The sequence below is a fragment of the Dermatophagoides farinae genome, chromosome 1, assembly GCF_024713945.1.
Source record: "Dermatophagoides farinae isolate YC_2012a chromosome 1, ASM2471394v1, whole genome shotgun sequence".
Lineage (NCBI taxonomy): Eukaryota > Metazoa > Arthropoda > Arachnida > Sarcoptiformes > Pyroglyphidae > Dermatophagoides > Dermatophagoides farinae.
In genome coordinates this window covers 1609759-1626736 of record NC_134677.1, presented here as the reverse complement: position 1 = coordinate 1626736, position 16978 = coordinate 1609759, and the positions used below count along the sequence as shown (strand labels likewise).

At 28.6% G+C, this 16978-nt stretch overlaps 1 protein-coding gene across 1 annotated transcript; it reads right to left on the bottom strand.

Moving 5' to 3' along the window:
• Nucleotide 1: 1 nt before the first annotated feature.
• Nucleotides 2-9807, bottom strand: faf (ubiquitin carboxyl-terminal hydrolase-like faf). The gene is made up of 13 exons (XM_047055013.2): nucleotides 9577-9807; nucleotides 8445-9223; nucleotides 8236-8363; nucleotides 5857-8154; nucleotides 5674-5782; nucleotides 5462-5596; nucleotides 4988-5394; nucleotides 4133-4901; nucleotides 3567-4034; nucleotides 3238-3506; nucleotides 3005-3178; nucleotides 1127-2937; nucleotides 2-1066 (listed from the first exon to the last, which is right to left on the bottom strand). The coding sequence occupies exons 2-13, from the start codon at nucleotides 9201-9203 to the stop codon at nucleotides 540-542; spliced, it is 7854 nt and encodes a 2617-aa protein (XP_046910969.2). The 5' UTR covers nucleotides 9204-9223; nucleotides 9577-9807; the 3' UTR covers nucleotides 2-539.
• Nucleotides 9808-16978: the final 7171 nt, after the last annotated feature.

Sequence of the window (16978 nt, the reverse complement as noted above, 5' to 3'; positions counted from 1 at the left end):
AATTAGGAAAAAATCACAAAATTTTTAATTCACAATTTCACAATTTACATAAATTTAACGGGGAAAAAAACAAAAGGCAATTAAACATCATCATCATCATCATCATTATCACCATCAGATTTGATATAATTTCATAAACATTAATAGAAAATTATCTTTCTTTGTGAATCGGAAAAAATATATCTCTGTGTGTGTGTGTGTGTCAATGGAACGGGTGGGGTTTTTTTTTTGGTAAAAAATCATAAAATTAGAAAAAAAATACATTTATTAATTAAATCAACGTTATTTCGGTGAATGGTTCCATATCTATACCGATCGCCGAATCTTTTTAATTTGTTCAACGATATTATAAATTAACAGATTTGTAAATGTGAAACAGACAAAAACAGATTGAGGCAATGAATGTATGTGAATGAATAAGAAGTGAAAGATAAAGTTCGATAGATTTAAGCCAAAGAAAAAAAAAGATGAAATTTTTTTTTTATCCATTTACCATATCAAAACAACAACAAGAACAACAACAACAAAAAAATTTGAGATCATCCGGACGATATATCCATATTTTCTATTTGATCCGATAAAGGATTCTCATCAATGACAACATTTTCTTTTTCCGATTGTTGAATTTCAACAACCTTTTCAGAATTTTCAATGATGTTTACTTCCTCCTGTGTTGTTGGTGGTTGTTGTTGTTCATCCAATGATTCATTCATATGAAAATATGATTCAACTTCGTTCAATAATTTTTTAGTATCCATATTCAATGATGGCGATGATGATGTCGTTGATAATGATGGCCATTGTAGATTATTATAATCATTATTGGTATTATAATTAAACGTTTTATTTTTTGTTTCCATTTTTAATTTTTTAACCACTTCGAACCATTCAGTTTTGATAGGATCTTCATTGACAATACTGACAGCTCGATTCGAATGTTTCAATACGTATGATAATAATTCAAGACATTGATAGACTTTTTTCTCAAAATGTATCGAATGTGTTGTCAACATTTTTAGTAAACATTTTGTATGGTTATTCTCATAGTATGCAACAGATCGTTCTCCTATTATTGAAAATAAAACATATATATCAATTTGATTGAAAAAAATAAAACATCACTTACCAGTATGATTACCAAGAATGGCTACATGAATCCTAAAATGCTGGAAAGAATCTTCCATCATGAGAATATCACGTAATGATTGAAAATAAGGTTCCAATTCATATGTAGTATAAGTATTACTTAATTGTGAAAATAATTCTTCCAATGTATATAATGAAAATGGTTGATTTTCCCAGCAACAAAATTTGATCAATGCATCATTTTCATCCAATGAAATGGCTTCCATAATGATTTGTCGTAAATAGGATTTTTTCAAGTACAATTTTTCAATTATATCCCGTGGCATAGGCATTATATATTGATCATCATTATTTTGATCACACATAAATGGATTCAATATTGGTTGATAAGATTCAGGTAATTGTGGAATGATCACCGATGTTGGATCACAACTACGAACTAAATAGCTGACCACTTGATATAATCGATTATCGACAGTTTGATTATTTTTTGACATTGAAAAATTTCGTTCAATAGCAAATGTCATGAACAATGATGGTACAGATAACATTAATAAATGTCGTCGTTGATCAATGCCTAACAATGCATATGAATGGAATAATGTGAAATATTGTGATGATTGTCGTGAACAATCCGGTACATCTTTTTGTATGAATGATACCAATATTGACATTATTTCACTGACAAATGGATTGATGACATTTGATTCTGTGGCATCTTGTTGTTGATCCATTATGGAATAGCGTATTAAAAACATGACAAGTTTACCAAATGCATTACGAACATCAATCGATGGACATTGTAAAAGAAAATCACAAAGCAATTTATTTGCATTGTTCATCAAATGATTGGCGATAAACCAGGATCGTATGGAAGAATCGTGTTGTAGATATGGTATCAATGAATCATTCCAATCATTTGCATTGAATCGTAATGATTTTTTTGCCTTAAAACCGAATCTAATCAAAAATTTGGCAGCCATATTCAATGTTTCCATAATAATTCGATTCAATTTTTCCGGTGGAATATTTGAAAAATTCAAATTTTTTCCATTACAATCGATCAATATTTTTATGAAATGATAAAATTCTTCACTAAACAATGTTCGTTGATGAATAAACAAGGTATTCTGATGTTGAACATTTTTTTTTATTGCCAACGGTATTGTTGGCCGTTGATATGATTTCGGTTTTTGATCAACTTTTCGATAAACTAATATGAATGCATTCCACCAACGTTTCTGTACACGTTGTAATGTTTTCTTCAATAATTGATCATAATAATCGTTCATATATTCACCACCAAAACATTGATTACGCATCTCTTCATCTTGATCCAATTTACATTCACTTACATCTGTATCATCAAATCTATACCATTTCTTTTGGCCATCATTTGGTGTTTCATGTAGAATGAATGAATAATAATGGCCACCACTTGCCTGACCACTATGTACAACGATACCATTCAATTCATATTCCGTTATATCATTATATTCATCATTAATTAAATTTTCTTCAATAATTTCACCTTCTTTACGGGCTAATCCATTGACCGTATATGGTTCCATATCCAAATAGCGTGGAAATTCAAAATAATCATTAAATTTTATCGATACATCACGATCAAAATCATAGCCAAATCTTTTCAATTGAATAACCAAAATTTTTGGCAAACGTTTTATACATAAACGTTTAACAGTATTCACTTTACGATCACATTTTTCACATTTATAGGCATTGTCGCCTTCCAAAAGATCACCACGAACATATTGTTCCAATGAATCATTCAATGTGTGATGATTTCTGACATCAACATTCAATGTTGTAAATGGTTCTTCACGAAAATACCTGAAATGCAAAAACACAAATGCACATGCATTCAAATCGAATGAATCAATTAACCACTTTCACATACCTATGTGGACAATCTTTGCAAACTTTTTGATCAGAAAATGATCCACCGAATATAGACGTCATGATAGGCGGTTGATTCAGGCCTTTAAGTGCTTCATCAAGTATATCGAATAAACCGTTGAAAAATTCTAATGCATCTTGTTGTTCTTTTAAATGTATTTTACCGCCAAACAATCTAATAATGTTTCAATAGTAAAGGATTATACAAAATTGAAATTTTATAAATGAACTTACTTGAAATGTTCCCAGAATCCTTTCGGTACATAATATTGCACTTGACTTAGCAATAAATGACCAAATATGATTTGTATTTGTTGAAAAATTTCAATATTATAGGCTTTTACATCCACTTCTTGGCTTGATGAATTTATATTATTTTCCATATTGTTAAGTGGGGTGATAAAAAAATTATCCAAATCATTATTATTATTATCATAAAAATTGTATGGAGAATCGATTATCACAGATAATATTCCATTACGAACTTCTGGAATCATAAAAAGCTGAAAAAAATGAAAGTAAATTAAAATTAAAAATCCAAAAAAAGAAAAAACAATACAAACTTGTTGCAAAACTGAATTCATATAGCAAGTGGCACCAGCATTTTTCAGGCCAACAAAACCATTTTCCGGACGTATAGCAATGTTGGGAAAATAATCCCATGATGAAATGACCATCGTATTCATATATGATTCTAAATTTTGGCAAATAAATTCCAAATTCTCTAGACAGCCATCACAGAATGCAGCCAATAATTCATAAGCTGCGATCAATGATTGTGTACCGGGACAAACCGGATAGATATCAGCAATAAAAACATCAGAATTTTGTCGAAAAAGGCACAAAGATTTTGAGGCAGTAAATAAATATTGATCAAGCAAAATATGGACTAAACCACGTTCATCTTGGTCACCTAGTCCAATTTTACATTTTGATTCGTGTGAAAGAAATTTGGAGACCAATACTTTAGTGATGCATAAATTTCCTTCCAACAATGTTTCCTGACATTGACCATTAATAAAAAAATTTTCCTGAAAATGGAAACAAAATTATTGAAAATAAAAAATATTTTTCAAAAGAAAATTTTCAAGAAAATTTCAAAAAAAATTTTATGAAAAAAATTACTCACCTTAGGACATCTTAGTAAGTTATATTCATAATCAACATATCTATTGATGATTGGATATTGTATATCGACCGAAATAGTGGCACAAATCTCCAATAATTGACAACAAAATCGAAAAAATTGACCAGATGTTTGATGAAATTTGAGCAAATATTTTTGTAAATAATTGAAAATCAACTCCAAAATGGATGATGCAACATTCGAATGGGTGGACAAATTGATCATTGTGATGAATGAAAATTGATCTGCCATTGTCTTTCGTATGGTTTTGTTCGATGTGATTAAAAGAAGATCAATGAAAAATTTTTGCATATTGGCCGATTTTGATAGAAAATTCGAATATTGTGGTGCTAATATCAACATTAATGTTATGGTTTCCAATGCATGTTGACAAACATCAAACATTTCATCGGATTTATAATCACTACTATTAAAATTTTCATCTGAATAACTTTTGATAAAATATTCATGTAATTCATCAAGATTCTTTTGATAATCAATATTTATCCGTTGATCACCAGTGGCCATTAGCCAAGCGATTCGTAATAATGAATTAATATGTACATTTTGGGGCAGAAATTGTTTTGATAAAGGTGATTCTTTATGTAGAATCTGTGCCGTACTACTGGCTGCATTTTTCAATACAAAATCTTCATGACAATGACGAAGAATATCACGCAATGTATCGTGCAATCCATGTGAGTATTCATTGAGAAAACAAAATGTCAACAATGTAAATTTGCTTATCTTCAGGATTAGATGCATAGCTCGACTGTATGTGAAGAAACAAACAAAATCGATTAAAAGGATTTTTTTTTCGTTCACATGTTACAACACATAAAAATACACATTACTTACATTAGACAATAATTATCCATTGTATTTCGAAATTTTTCATCATGAATAAAATTCAAAATACGTAAACAATAACCACATTCAATGAATGATTTTTGAAAACGAGCCGATTCTTTATAAAAATTATCATCAAATGGTAGTATCAAGGCAAATATAATTTCCAACATGTAAACAGTTTTTGTTGGCGATGATAATAGTTCACGTTCAAAACATTCAAGTACATTTTCACCACCATTAATCTGATTTGGATCAAGAAATGTATCGATAATCATATTCATATAGAATTTATCTGGTGGCATTGATTGTAAAATTTCCAAACATTTTTCCCGTAATTGATCATGTTTCAATGACATTGCTAAATCGGATACATTGAATAGAAAATTTACATATCGACAATTTTCGGACATTATCTATAAAATAATTGAAAATAAAATGAAAATTATGAAAAAATAAATTTTTTTTTTTCAATTTTCTCACCACTCCGGGCAATGAACGTTCAAGTAATGGATCGACAGTTTCTGGCTGCATAAGTTTTTCAAATTTATTCGAAAATTCCATATCAGATGTCCAATTTATTGTGTTTGCTTGTTGCATGACTCGTACGGAAAAACACTATTCGTAGATTGTAAACAAAAGTGAAATTCACCATTACATATCACTATGTTTTTTTTGATATTTAAAACACTTACAAATCGTTTTTCCGTTGTAAGTTCGGCCACTTTTTTGAATTTAGATAGATCAAATTTTTCTACTGATTCATACATTTCAATTTCAACATTTTCATTACTCATATTGATTCTATGTTGGTATATGGAAAATAGAGTTAGTCAAAATGGAAATTTTTATAAAAATCTATGTCAAAAAAAACTTACTTTTCCAGAATTTTTTCTCGTACAAATAAAATTGATTCGTTCGTATGTGTTTGCAATATCAATTCATCAATATTACGATTATATGCCTGTGTCATGATCTTGATGACTAATTCCACTGATTTACCACGAAAACATTGTGACATTGGTAATATTAAACGTTTATTGCCATAATAATCATTATCACCTTTTCTTATATATTCACATAGTACCGATAATAGTCGTATCATTTTTGTTGATTCAACATTTATTTTTGGTTCATTTTCATCATGACCAATCACTGTAACAGTATCATAACTACATTTTAGTTGATCAAAACATATGTTAATAAAATCTTGATGTAATTCTAAACGTGATTCAATCAATTTAGGTCCAAAATTTGTAAAAAATTCTTTAAGTAAATTAATTGCTTTATTACAAGCCGCTTCATCCGATCCAAACAATATTAATTTCCATAAATAATCCAGGCCAATTAGATCAACATCATTTGTTAGATATGAAGAATTATGATAAATGAGCTTTTCTTGATTACAATTGATTATTTTGAAAAATTTTTCAAAACATTCAACACCATATATATCGATTAATGATGGATCAAATTTTGCTAAACTTGCATGTAAAAAGCCCAAAAAAACATGTGAATAATCATCATCAAGATAGAAATCAAATTCCATTAATAATGAAAACCATTGAAAACAAATTTGACGATCAGTAGGAAATATTGCTTGTATTGCTAAACAATTCCATAATTCAGTAGCCATTTCTTTAGATAATAAACATGTTCCTTCTTGAATGATGAAACGTAAAAATCCTAAACGTTCATGTAATTCTTGACGATGAGAAATTCGTCTACCATCTAGTGCAATATTCGCATCTAATTCATTAAGTTCAGATTTTTTCGAACGCATCCATTTCATATAATTGGACAGATTTCGAACCAACATGGACATCAATTCCAATTCACTATTCATTTTCGTAATAATATAATGTCGTGTTTCACGTTTAATACGTTGTTGTTGTTGTTGTTGAATTTCACAGCTAGCATAATATTGTTTTGAACAATGTTCCGGACAAAGTAAAAGAATTTCTCGTATATGTTTCATTGCAGTAATCACATTGTTTCCATGATTTGAATCGCCAATCTCATTCACACATCGTTCGATCCAATAGAATCGTTGACTATCTTTTTCAAATGTTTTACTATAATCAAGTATTTTCAAATGAGCACCAATAGCTTGATCAACAATTTCTATATCGATTTCATCATGATTATAGGCAATATTCCATAATAATGATAACATTTTATTTGCCATTGAACCATATTTATCATCTTCAGCTAATCGTCGCATTAGTTGTAATAATTTTTCACGTTCTTTTTTTGTTGCCGTAGACCAACTGGATTGAAAACAAACAAATAGATGATCAAGTTGATTAGGAGAAAAATGCCATGCAAGTTTGGCAATTAATTCATGAATATTTTTAACAATTATTTCATGTTTTCCAAGTTGTGAATTCCAAATACGATCCAAACAATCAAGTGTTAGACGATTTTCTTTCAATAGAAATCGAAATATATTGTCCAATTTTTCCACATATTGTGTATGATGAAGACAATCATTTAATATAATTTCGACAACATTATTATCGTATAGCCATTGTGCCGTTTCATCTGACGTAGCCAATAATTCAATAGATGATGAATCATTCGTTTGATTAATCAATGTATAGTTGTTGGTTGTTTTCTCTTCACAATAATTGTAATGTGAGATAATCTTGTTCAATTCATTCAATGCATTCATTTTTCCACTGAATGATGATAATTGTAATGTACGTAGAGTGAATTTTAGCCGTAAAAATTCAAATGATTTTGCCATCGCTGGTCTCGATAATTTTATGGCAAAATTTCTACATTTTTTCACAATAGATCCAATTATATCATCAATTTGAGTTGATGATTTGAGCTCATTTTTAAAATTTTCAACAGATAAATTATTAAAAAAATTAGCCACCAGCTGTATGATTGGAATGAAATATGATTCCAATATTTGTTTGGATAAAAATTCTAAACAATTTTCAAATGGCGTTAGATAGATAAAAATCAATGTAGACGATAATTGATTATCACTAAAATAGATAGATAAAAAATCGAAACCATCATTTTGGCCAAAATAATTAATTAATGCAATCAATAATGAATTTCGTGCACGTTGTTCATCATTTGTTGTTGTATATATTGGTCGCTGTTGAATGATTGAACCATAATGATTAAGAATATTTTCATCACAATCAAAAAATGAGATTCTTGTTTTTTGACAAATGAAGAAAAAAAAATTAAAAACAATAATTTAAAGAAAACAAATCCGAAACCATCATATTACATACCGGTTGGACGGCGTGAATATTTGTGATAACAATTCAAATTGTTTAAGATTATTTGTATTCGGTCTATTCAGGCACAAGATGATCAATCGTATCAATTTAAAATGAATGGTTACCACTGGTAATCCCTGCTAACACGCGTGTGACGTGAATAAATGTTAAATTAATCAATTACTTCATATCAAAACAAAACAAAAAAAAATCAGACTTACAGATTGATTCATAAATAAATTGGAATTATCTTGAAAAAATTTCTTATAAAAAATTAGAATCGTTTCATCGATGAAATGAAAACAGTTTGATTCCATTTCATATGAATTTGTTTGTAATAAATTTATTACTATATCCAATAATTGTTCAAATTTTTGATACGGCACAATCGATAATGGTAATGTCCATGTCATGTGGCAAAATTTTTCAATTCTAATCAAAAGATCTTCAGGAAATGTTTTGTATACAACATCAGAAGCAGAATTTTCATCCACCGTATTATTATCATTTGTATTCATCATCATCGTCATCGATGGATCACCATTATTTTCATTATTCACAATAGATTGATGATGACCATTTGATGGTTTACATTGTTGATCCAATATTATTATTTCATCATCATCATTATTGATTTGATTTGATGATGATTGCTGATGACTAGAATGAATGTTCATTTCATTTTGAACAGTTGTTTTAATGGCTTTTTGATTTGTATTATCTTCAATATCATCACTATTTTTTTTGGATCTAATTTCACATTCATTTATTTGCTGTGGTGGTGGTTGTTGTTGTTGTTGTTGTTGTTGCTGTTCGGTTTCACATTCCATTGTAGATGAATCATCATCATCATCATTACGATTATTGTCATTAGGATGATGATGATGTGTATTGTCAATATTTTCAGCTGTCGATGTCGATTCATTTTCAATTAATCGATCATCGACTAGATTATCCTCACCCGTTTTTAATATTTGCATCTGGTTTGATTAAATTGATTCTAAATAGGAATGGAGAAAAAAAAATATCGATATCGATTATTAATGATTGATGAGCACAAAAATGAAATATGGGAGTATCAAACACACACACACACACACATAGATAGATGAGAAGCAAAAAAAAAAAAATTTGAGCTGGTTGGCACTAATCGGAAAAAAAATCTAACCATTAGAACCAAAAACAAAACAAAAAACAGAAAAAAAAGTGAAAATTCAATTTTCGAAATGAGAAAAAAGAAATGTCAACACTATTTTCTCTTTTCTTTGTCATTCTCGATGATGAATGTGATTTTCATTTTTTTTGTTTTGTTTTGTTTCTCATTGATAAATAAAGAAAAATTTAATGTATCACCTTTTTTTTGAATGAAAAAATCGAATTATTTACACTACTATTGATCTCGATTAAATTGCAAGAAATTCTATTCATTCATTCACTTGTATATTGGAGAGAAAAAAAATGCTTTAGAAAAAAAAAATTGTTTCAAAATGATTCAAGCCATAGGGGGGAAAATAAACGCATTGGATAATAAGAATTTTTTTGTTTTGTTTTTCTTTTTTTTTCTCGTAAAAAAAAAAAAAAATTTCATCAGTATCACACACACAGCAGAGACATACACATCACACACACACACACATTTTGGAAATAGAAAAAATAATTTTTTGTTTTTGTCTCCAAAATATCACACACACACACACACACACACACACAAATTTTGATATAGGCTCCGCCTATATTTATACATGTTTAATTTCGCCGAATAAATCCATGAACTGTACATAAATGATATGATGATGATGATCTGATGAATCCTGTTTCCAATATGAATCCATAGATGTCGTTAGATATTCCATATTATTTTTTCCGGTGTCAAAATTTATTTTTTTTCTGGTTTGTTTGATTCGCATTCGAAAAATGAATTTTTTTTCTGTGCATAGAAATAAAAATGCAGGTGTCAATATCAAATAAATAAACTGATATGATATGATAATAATTGACCTGTGTGTGTGTTTTGGTTGTGGTAAACAATGGCCGAATCAATCAATCAAGTCACAATTGGAATGTTTCAAATATGTATATATATAGGGTAATTATTATTACCTTACCTTTTAAAGTAAACAAATTTTACTGTGTGTGTTTGTTGTTCAAAGAACAAAAAATTTTTTTATATACGTTACACCTGCAATCATGTGCTTGCGTTGGTCAGCTATTTGTGATTTTGTTTGTTTATTTTGTGTGTGTTATACAGTGTAAGTAAGAAGTCATTTGATCAGATGAAATGAAAAAAAATTCAATTTCAATTTCATTGACTTTATTTGATTGAAAATTTTCTTTTCTTCATATTTTTTTTTCGTGGACAAAAGAAAATATTATTGGTTACTTTGTTGTGTGGAGCTTGAATTCAATTGTCAATGAAAACAAAACAAAAAAAATATTGAAGAAATTTTTTCGCTTCAATTCTCATTTACACTTGTGTTTCAATTGATGATGATCGATTTGATCAATATTAATCTGATTAGATCATCATCATAATATTGATTGTTTGACATTTATTAGACCTTAGGTAAACAATAATGAAAAACCAAATTTGCTTTTACACTATAATCAATCAATATATATATATATTTATCACAGTGTATATAATATGATGAGGAGATATCATTAGATCCGATTAGGTTAGAATAGAATCTAATCGAATCATTGTTATAAATCATTCGAATCGAATGTTTGTTTGTCCGTGTGTGTGTGTGTGTATGTCGTATATATTTTTATTATTTGTTTACATGAAGTTAATCTTTCAAACTAAAAAAAAAAAAAAAAAATTGTCAACCTCGACAACGACGACAAGTTTATCACCATCAAAAATATATATGATATGTTGTCTTGTTTGGAATTTTTTTTGTTTTTTTTTTGATCGTTAAAGAAAAACGTAGTCACACACTTATTCTGTGTGTGTGTGTGTGTGTGTGTGTGTGTTCAATGTTTATTTACATATCTATTAATTCCAGGAGCAGCAGCATTCAAAAAAAAAAAAAAAAAAGAAATCCATCAATAAATATTATTCGATATTCAATAAATCCAAATGTGTGAATGATGCTGTGAATGAAAAGAAAAATTTTTCCATTTTTTTCCCCTCTGCTCAAATGAATGTTTGATCAATCAATGAATTATGAATAATAAGGTATGGATCATTCATCCTAATCCAATGATTATGTGTGTGTGTGTTTTTGTTTCTCACAAGATTTTTTTCGTGATTTTCTTTTTTTGATTCATTGAACAATCATCAGAAGAAAAAAAAATCTTAAAGATTCAATTCTTATGGTACCGATTCTTCAATCAACTTCAAATCAAAAATATACGACATTTGGATGAATATAAATAAATATATAAAATCAAATAAATCGACCAAAATATCGATATTACGGCCATCATGATAATGATGATGATGATGGCGAACCAAATAACGAACAGAAAATAATGAAAAAAAAGAGAATGAAAAAAAAGAACATGCTATTTGACACTTATGAGGCTCGATTAAATTGATTAATTACATACATACACACACACACACACACACACAAGCACATTATATACGATAAATTACCATGGCCATATAATACACAAAAAAAACCTTAAACCATCTGTTACAATGACGACGACGACGACGACTATGCGATGTCATACCATGTGCTACACCACACTATTGATTCGAATGATTTTTTTTCGTTCGTTCGTTCTTTTTTTTTGCTTCATCGTTGTTGTTTGATTTTCGATTCGTCCCTTTTTTTTCACCGTGTGCATTATTGGTAAACGAAATAAAAACCAAAAAATTCCTCGTTTTCCATCATCATCATCATCATCGTCGTCATCGTCGTCAACTTCGAAAACAACATGGTCATCATCATCATCATCATCATCATGAAAACCGAATGATTGAAAATGTAATCCTAATGGTAAGAAGAAAAAAAAACAAATTCAAGCCAAATATTGGCTGACCACCACAAATACACACACAAGTAATACATACCATTGTAACAAATGTTTCATTGATTGTAATTGATTCGAATTTTTTTTTCCATTTCGTTTAGATTTAAACATGAGTTTTTTTGATTTGATTTTTTGTTGTTGTTGTTGTTTCTTCAAATAACGAATCTGGAATGTAATGACCATCTAATCTCAAATGGCAATGGCAATAATAATGATGATGATGTTGATGATGAAAAATGTAAAAATCATAATGCCCGTATCCAAAAGTTATTAATAATAATAATGATGATTATTAACAAATTTTTTTTCAAAATAAAATAAAAATGATGATGATGATGATGATTATTGTAAATTGGAAGAAAACAAAAATTCGAATATTATATGGAGAATACGACATATTTGAATGGATTGGTTGATAATAATGAATTTTTTTTTTGTTCAAGCGGATTATATCATTCGAATTTTTTTTTTTTATCAATCTTCAAGTGTGTGTGGTATTTAATGATAATGATGATGATGATGATGATCAATGTCCAATATAATCATGAACATTGATCATGTTAGATTATCGTAGTGGTGATGTAGGGGAGGCATTAATCATTCTTATCTTGTGAATAAATCCTCGAACATATTAGTAGTGTATGCCGATACCCCGTACATACACTATTTTTTTGAAAATCAAAATGATAAAAAAAACGGCCATACCCCGCACACAGGTGCATTTTTTTTTGTGTAAAAACGTTAAATTGTTAACCCGCGGGATATTGACGCATAAATACGGTATCCATCCATATCATCATCATCATCATCATTTTGGTTTTTCCGAATAATTTCTTGGTAAGTAAATTTATGTGCGTGTGTATGGAATTTTCCTAAATTATTTCATTCAATTATGATCAAATCCCAGTGATGATGATGATGATGATGAACGAAGTAAATTAGTTTTTTTTTATACTTGGCTGCAGAATACGAAAAATTAAATACTTTTTTTTCGAAATTTTGACAAAATAAAAAAATTCAATTTGATTATTATTCTAATAATCAAGATTCATCATCGAACTCATATTCATTTGATTGGAAATTATTTTCTACAAAATAAACCAATAATAAAAATATTGAAAATAATTTCCAATCAATCTGATTTGATTGACTCTATATCAATTTTAATGATTCTAGATATATATATAGTGCAGATTATTATTATTATTAGAATTCATAAATTGAATTGCTCATTATGAACATACACATTGTGTAGTCAATATAATAATGTTCATCATCATCATCATTTATTTATTTATTTCATTTTGACTGTCTCAATAATAATCAAATATGGCTCCCATTTGGATCATCATCATCATCATCATCGATTGTTATTGCCACGAATACAGTGATAACTTGATTTTGGTGATGATACATGATATGAATTGATGTGTGGTTTTCGTTTCTATGTTCATTCAACCAACGTATCACTGTATTGATGAATATAATAATGGTTCAATCGAATGTAATGGTTCGATTTTTTTTTCTTCGTTCGTTCTTTATCCACGATGGAACAAAAAAACATCATTTGGTCTAAATACCAGTATTGTCCAAATTCAATTCAATTCAATTCGATTTTTTTATATTTATAAATTTAAAAAATTGTCAACAACATCGATTGTCATTGAAATTATTGATTTTCTCCACATGAATCCATGGTGAGTATTTTTTTTTTCATTTCATTTCATTTTATTCGACTACGGCATTACCGAATTACATGAATTCGAATGATATGATTCGAAAAATATGATGAAAATTCCAATCATTTCTTCTTCTCCATTTTTTTTCCTATGGTCATTTTATTTGTAATTCACATTTGTATAATTGATTATTATAATCGAATAAGTTTCATCTATTCTCAATTCTATTTCCAATTTTCTTTTCCTTTTTTGTTTTGATGTGAATTTAATCAAACTAAAAGCCATCATCATATATCAAATTGATTGACATCATGTTGGCTGATGGTTGATGTTTTTCTTTTGTTGAATGAATGAATTGAATGGTTTTTTGCTTTTCGGATATCAAGCAACAGCAGCAGCAGCAGCAATCGAAAAACAATAGAATAATGATAACGTTAATATTTTAATTGAATTTGACAATTTTTTTTTCTGTTTGCAACTAAATTGATTCAATCAATTCTATTAATTATTGATTATTCATGAATGTTTTTTTTTGTCGATTGATTGATTCTGAAACATTAAAAAAAAGAATCTGAAAAGCTTTTTTCGCACGGAATGAATCTGTGAAAACATTTACGATTATCATTATCATCATCATTAACATTGTTCATTGTTGACTACCATTATGGTTTCATGTTTGTTTTTTAAAAAGTGAAAAAACTTTTAAAAATTCATTCAATCGTATCATCAACATGGTGATAAAACATGAATTTACCCCTCTCGCTTTCTCGTCTGAACATTTACCCGGTTATATAATGATAATAATGAAAAAAGAATGTTGAATGATCCATTATCATCATTCATTTTAAATGTTTTTTTCTTTTTTTTTCCATTGCCATTCATCTCGATTTATATTTAGTGAAACTTTTTAAATGATAATCATTATTATCATCATCATTTAGAATAGAATGAACAAAATGGGTTATATGGTTCCAATTGTTTTTTTGTAGAATATTTTAACGAAACAAACAAAAAAAAACATTTTAGCCATTTGATGTCTTAATAATCATCATCATCATCATCATTGAAGTGGTAATGGTAATGGTGTGATGATATCATCATTATCATCGTGATCATGTGAATGATATATGATGACAATGAACACACACGTGTCCGATTTCAACAACAACAACAACTTTTTTTTTATTGAAAGAATTGGTATTTTTAAAACAAGTCGCGTGTTTTAAATTAAAATGTTTTCTTGTATGTTTATAGCCGTTTATTTAGCAATTGACCGCAAATGAAAAAAAAAAAATTTTTTTGCAAGTGTTCGAATGATTGGTGGTGGTGGTGGTGGTAAATTAACATTTCCTAATCTGGTATCATCATCCAGATCAATGAGAGTTTTTTTTTCTATCTGCCTGCCTTGATAAATACCTTTGATGACTTTGTAGTTGTTGTTGTTGTTTGTTTGGTTAGTCTGGAAATGAATGAATGAATGAATGAATGATAAAAAAAAATGATAATAAATTGAATTCAATTTATCATGATTTGTACAATATTGTTTGTTTGTTGATGGTCATTCGCTGGTGTTAGTGGTGGTAGATTTTCTTTTGTCATTAAAAACATTAAATAAAATGAAAATGAACAAAACCGATTCGAAAACACAGCAACAACGACGACAACAACAACAACAACAGCGTAGAAGATTGATTGCAAATAAATCCCCAAAAAAAAAGAAGAAGAAGAGAAAAAAATGAATGTGGCGACAAAATAAATTGGCCAACCAATTCAACTTGATGTAGAGGGACCAACGAGAGGACAAACAAACATGATATAACCGAAATGAGATTCTTTTCAATAATAATTCCCATTTGAGACCTGTGTGTGTGTATAAATCATTTTGGGAATTTATATATCCAGAAAAAAATGCTATAAACTTGAACAATTTAATTTGAACAACATTCAACATCATAAATGGGGCAAGAGAATTTTTTTTCGAACACGGTGGTGGTGAGGGGGTGGGAAATATCCAGAATTTGACCATATCATTGGTATGAAAGTTAATTTAATTTAATTCAATCGTTTTTTTCAATTACAAATGAATTCATTTTGAATTTAATCATTTTTTTGTTTGTTTGTTTGTTTGTTGTTGATGGCGACACAATGCCCAAAATTATCAACAACAAAAAAAGTCAATTCCATTTTGATGTCAAAATAATTGTCTCCATCTTTCAACTGGAACGGTATAGAATTATTTTCGTATCATTTTTTTTTGCTTTGTTTTTGGATCCATGAAATTAACATCATTTTAAATGAATAATGACATGTCGTGTGATGTGATGATGGTGATGGTGGAATAATGTTTTTTCATTTCAAGTGGAGATCGGCGGGAATGGGGGTGGTGAAAAAAGCGGACCCAATTCACAATCATCAAACTATATTCAATGGTAATCAAACAAACAAAATTGAAAAAAAAAAACGACGACGACGAACCGGACAGAACGAATAAAAGTTTTTTTTGTTTTGTTTGTGTGGAGAAAATCAAATCTCTATATATATATATATTGCTGCGTGCAATCATTCACATTCACATGCACACATCATCAAGATCTCTTTCTCTGCGTGTGTGCTAATCTAATTTAGCAACAACGAAAAAAGTTTGTTTTTCAAAGCGGCTATTAATGTGATGATAATAATTCCATTATTTTGTATTTGTATCGAATGATGTGTATAAATGGAAATGATGATGATGATGATGATGATGATGAAAAATTGAATTGATAAACGGAAATATAGCTGGGGACAGGAAAAAAAATGATAATTAAATTTACATATCAAACACATATAAGCAAAAAAAACAAACAAACAAACATTGAATTGATAATATTGAACAGAACAGAATCAGCAAAAAAAAAAAGATTCTTTGAGAGATTCAAAACAAGAATATTGTAATTTTTTTTTTGGTGCCCATAGATTATGAAACAGACAGATTTAAAAATACAAAGCAGCAGCAGTTTTTTTTGCTTTTGCTTTGTTTTTCTCTTTTTTTTCAAGTTTGACAATAATAATAATAACCCATCCAATTCGACATATCATATATGACAATG

Bases quoted from the DNA above. Each gene is read 5' to 3' on its own strand.
- faf (XM_047055013.2), bottom strand. From the start codon at position 9,203: ATGCAAATATTAAAAACGGGTGAGGATAATCTAGTCGATGATCGATTA. The intron at 5,395-5,461 runs GTGAGAAAATTG...ATTATTTTATAG, and splicing joins AACGTTCATTGCCCGGAGTG to ATAATGTCCGAAAATTGTCG. The intron at 1,067-1,126 runs GTAAGTGATGTT...TTTCAATAATAG, and splicing joins CATTCTTGGTAATCATACTG to GAGAACGATCTGTTGCATAC.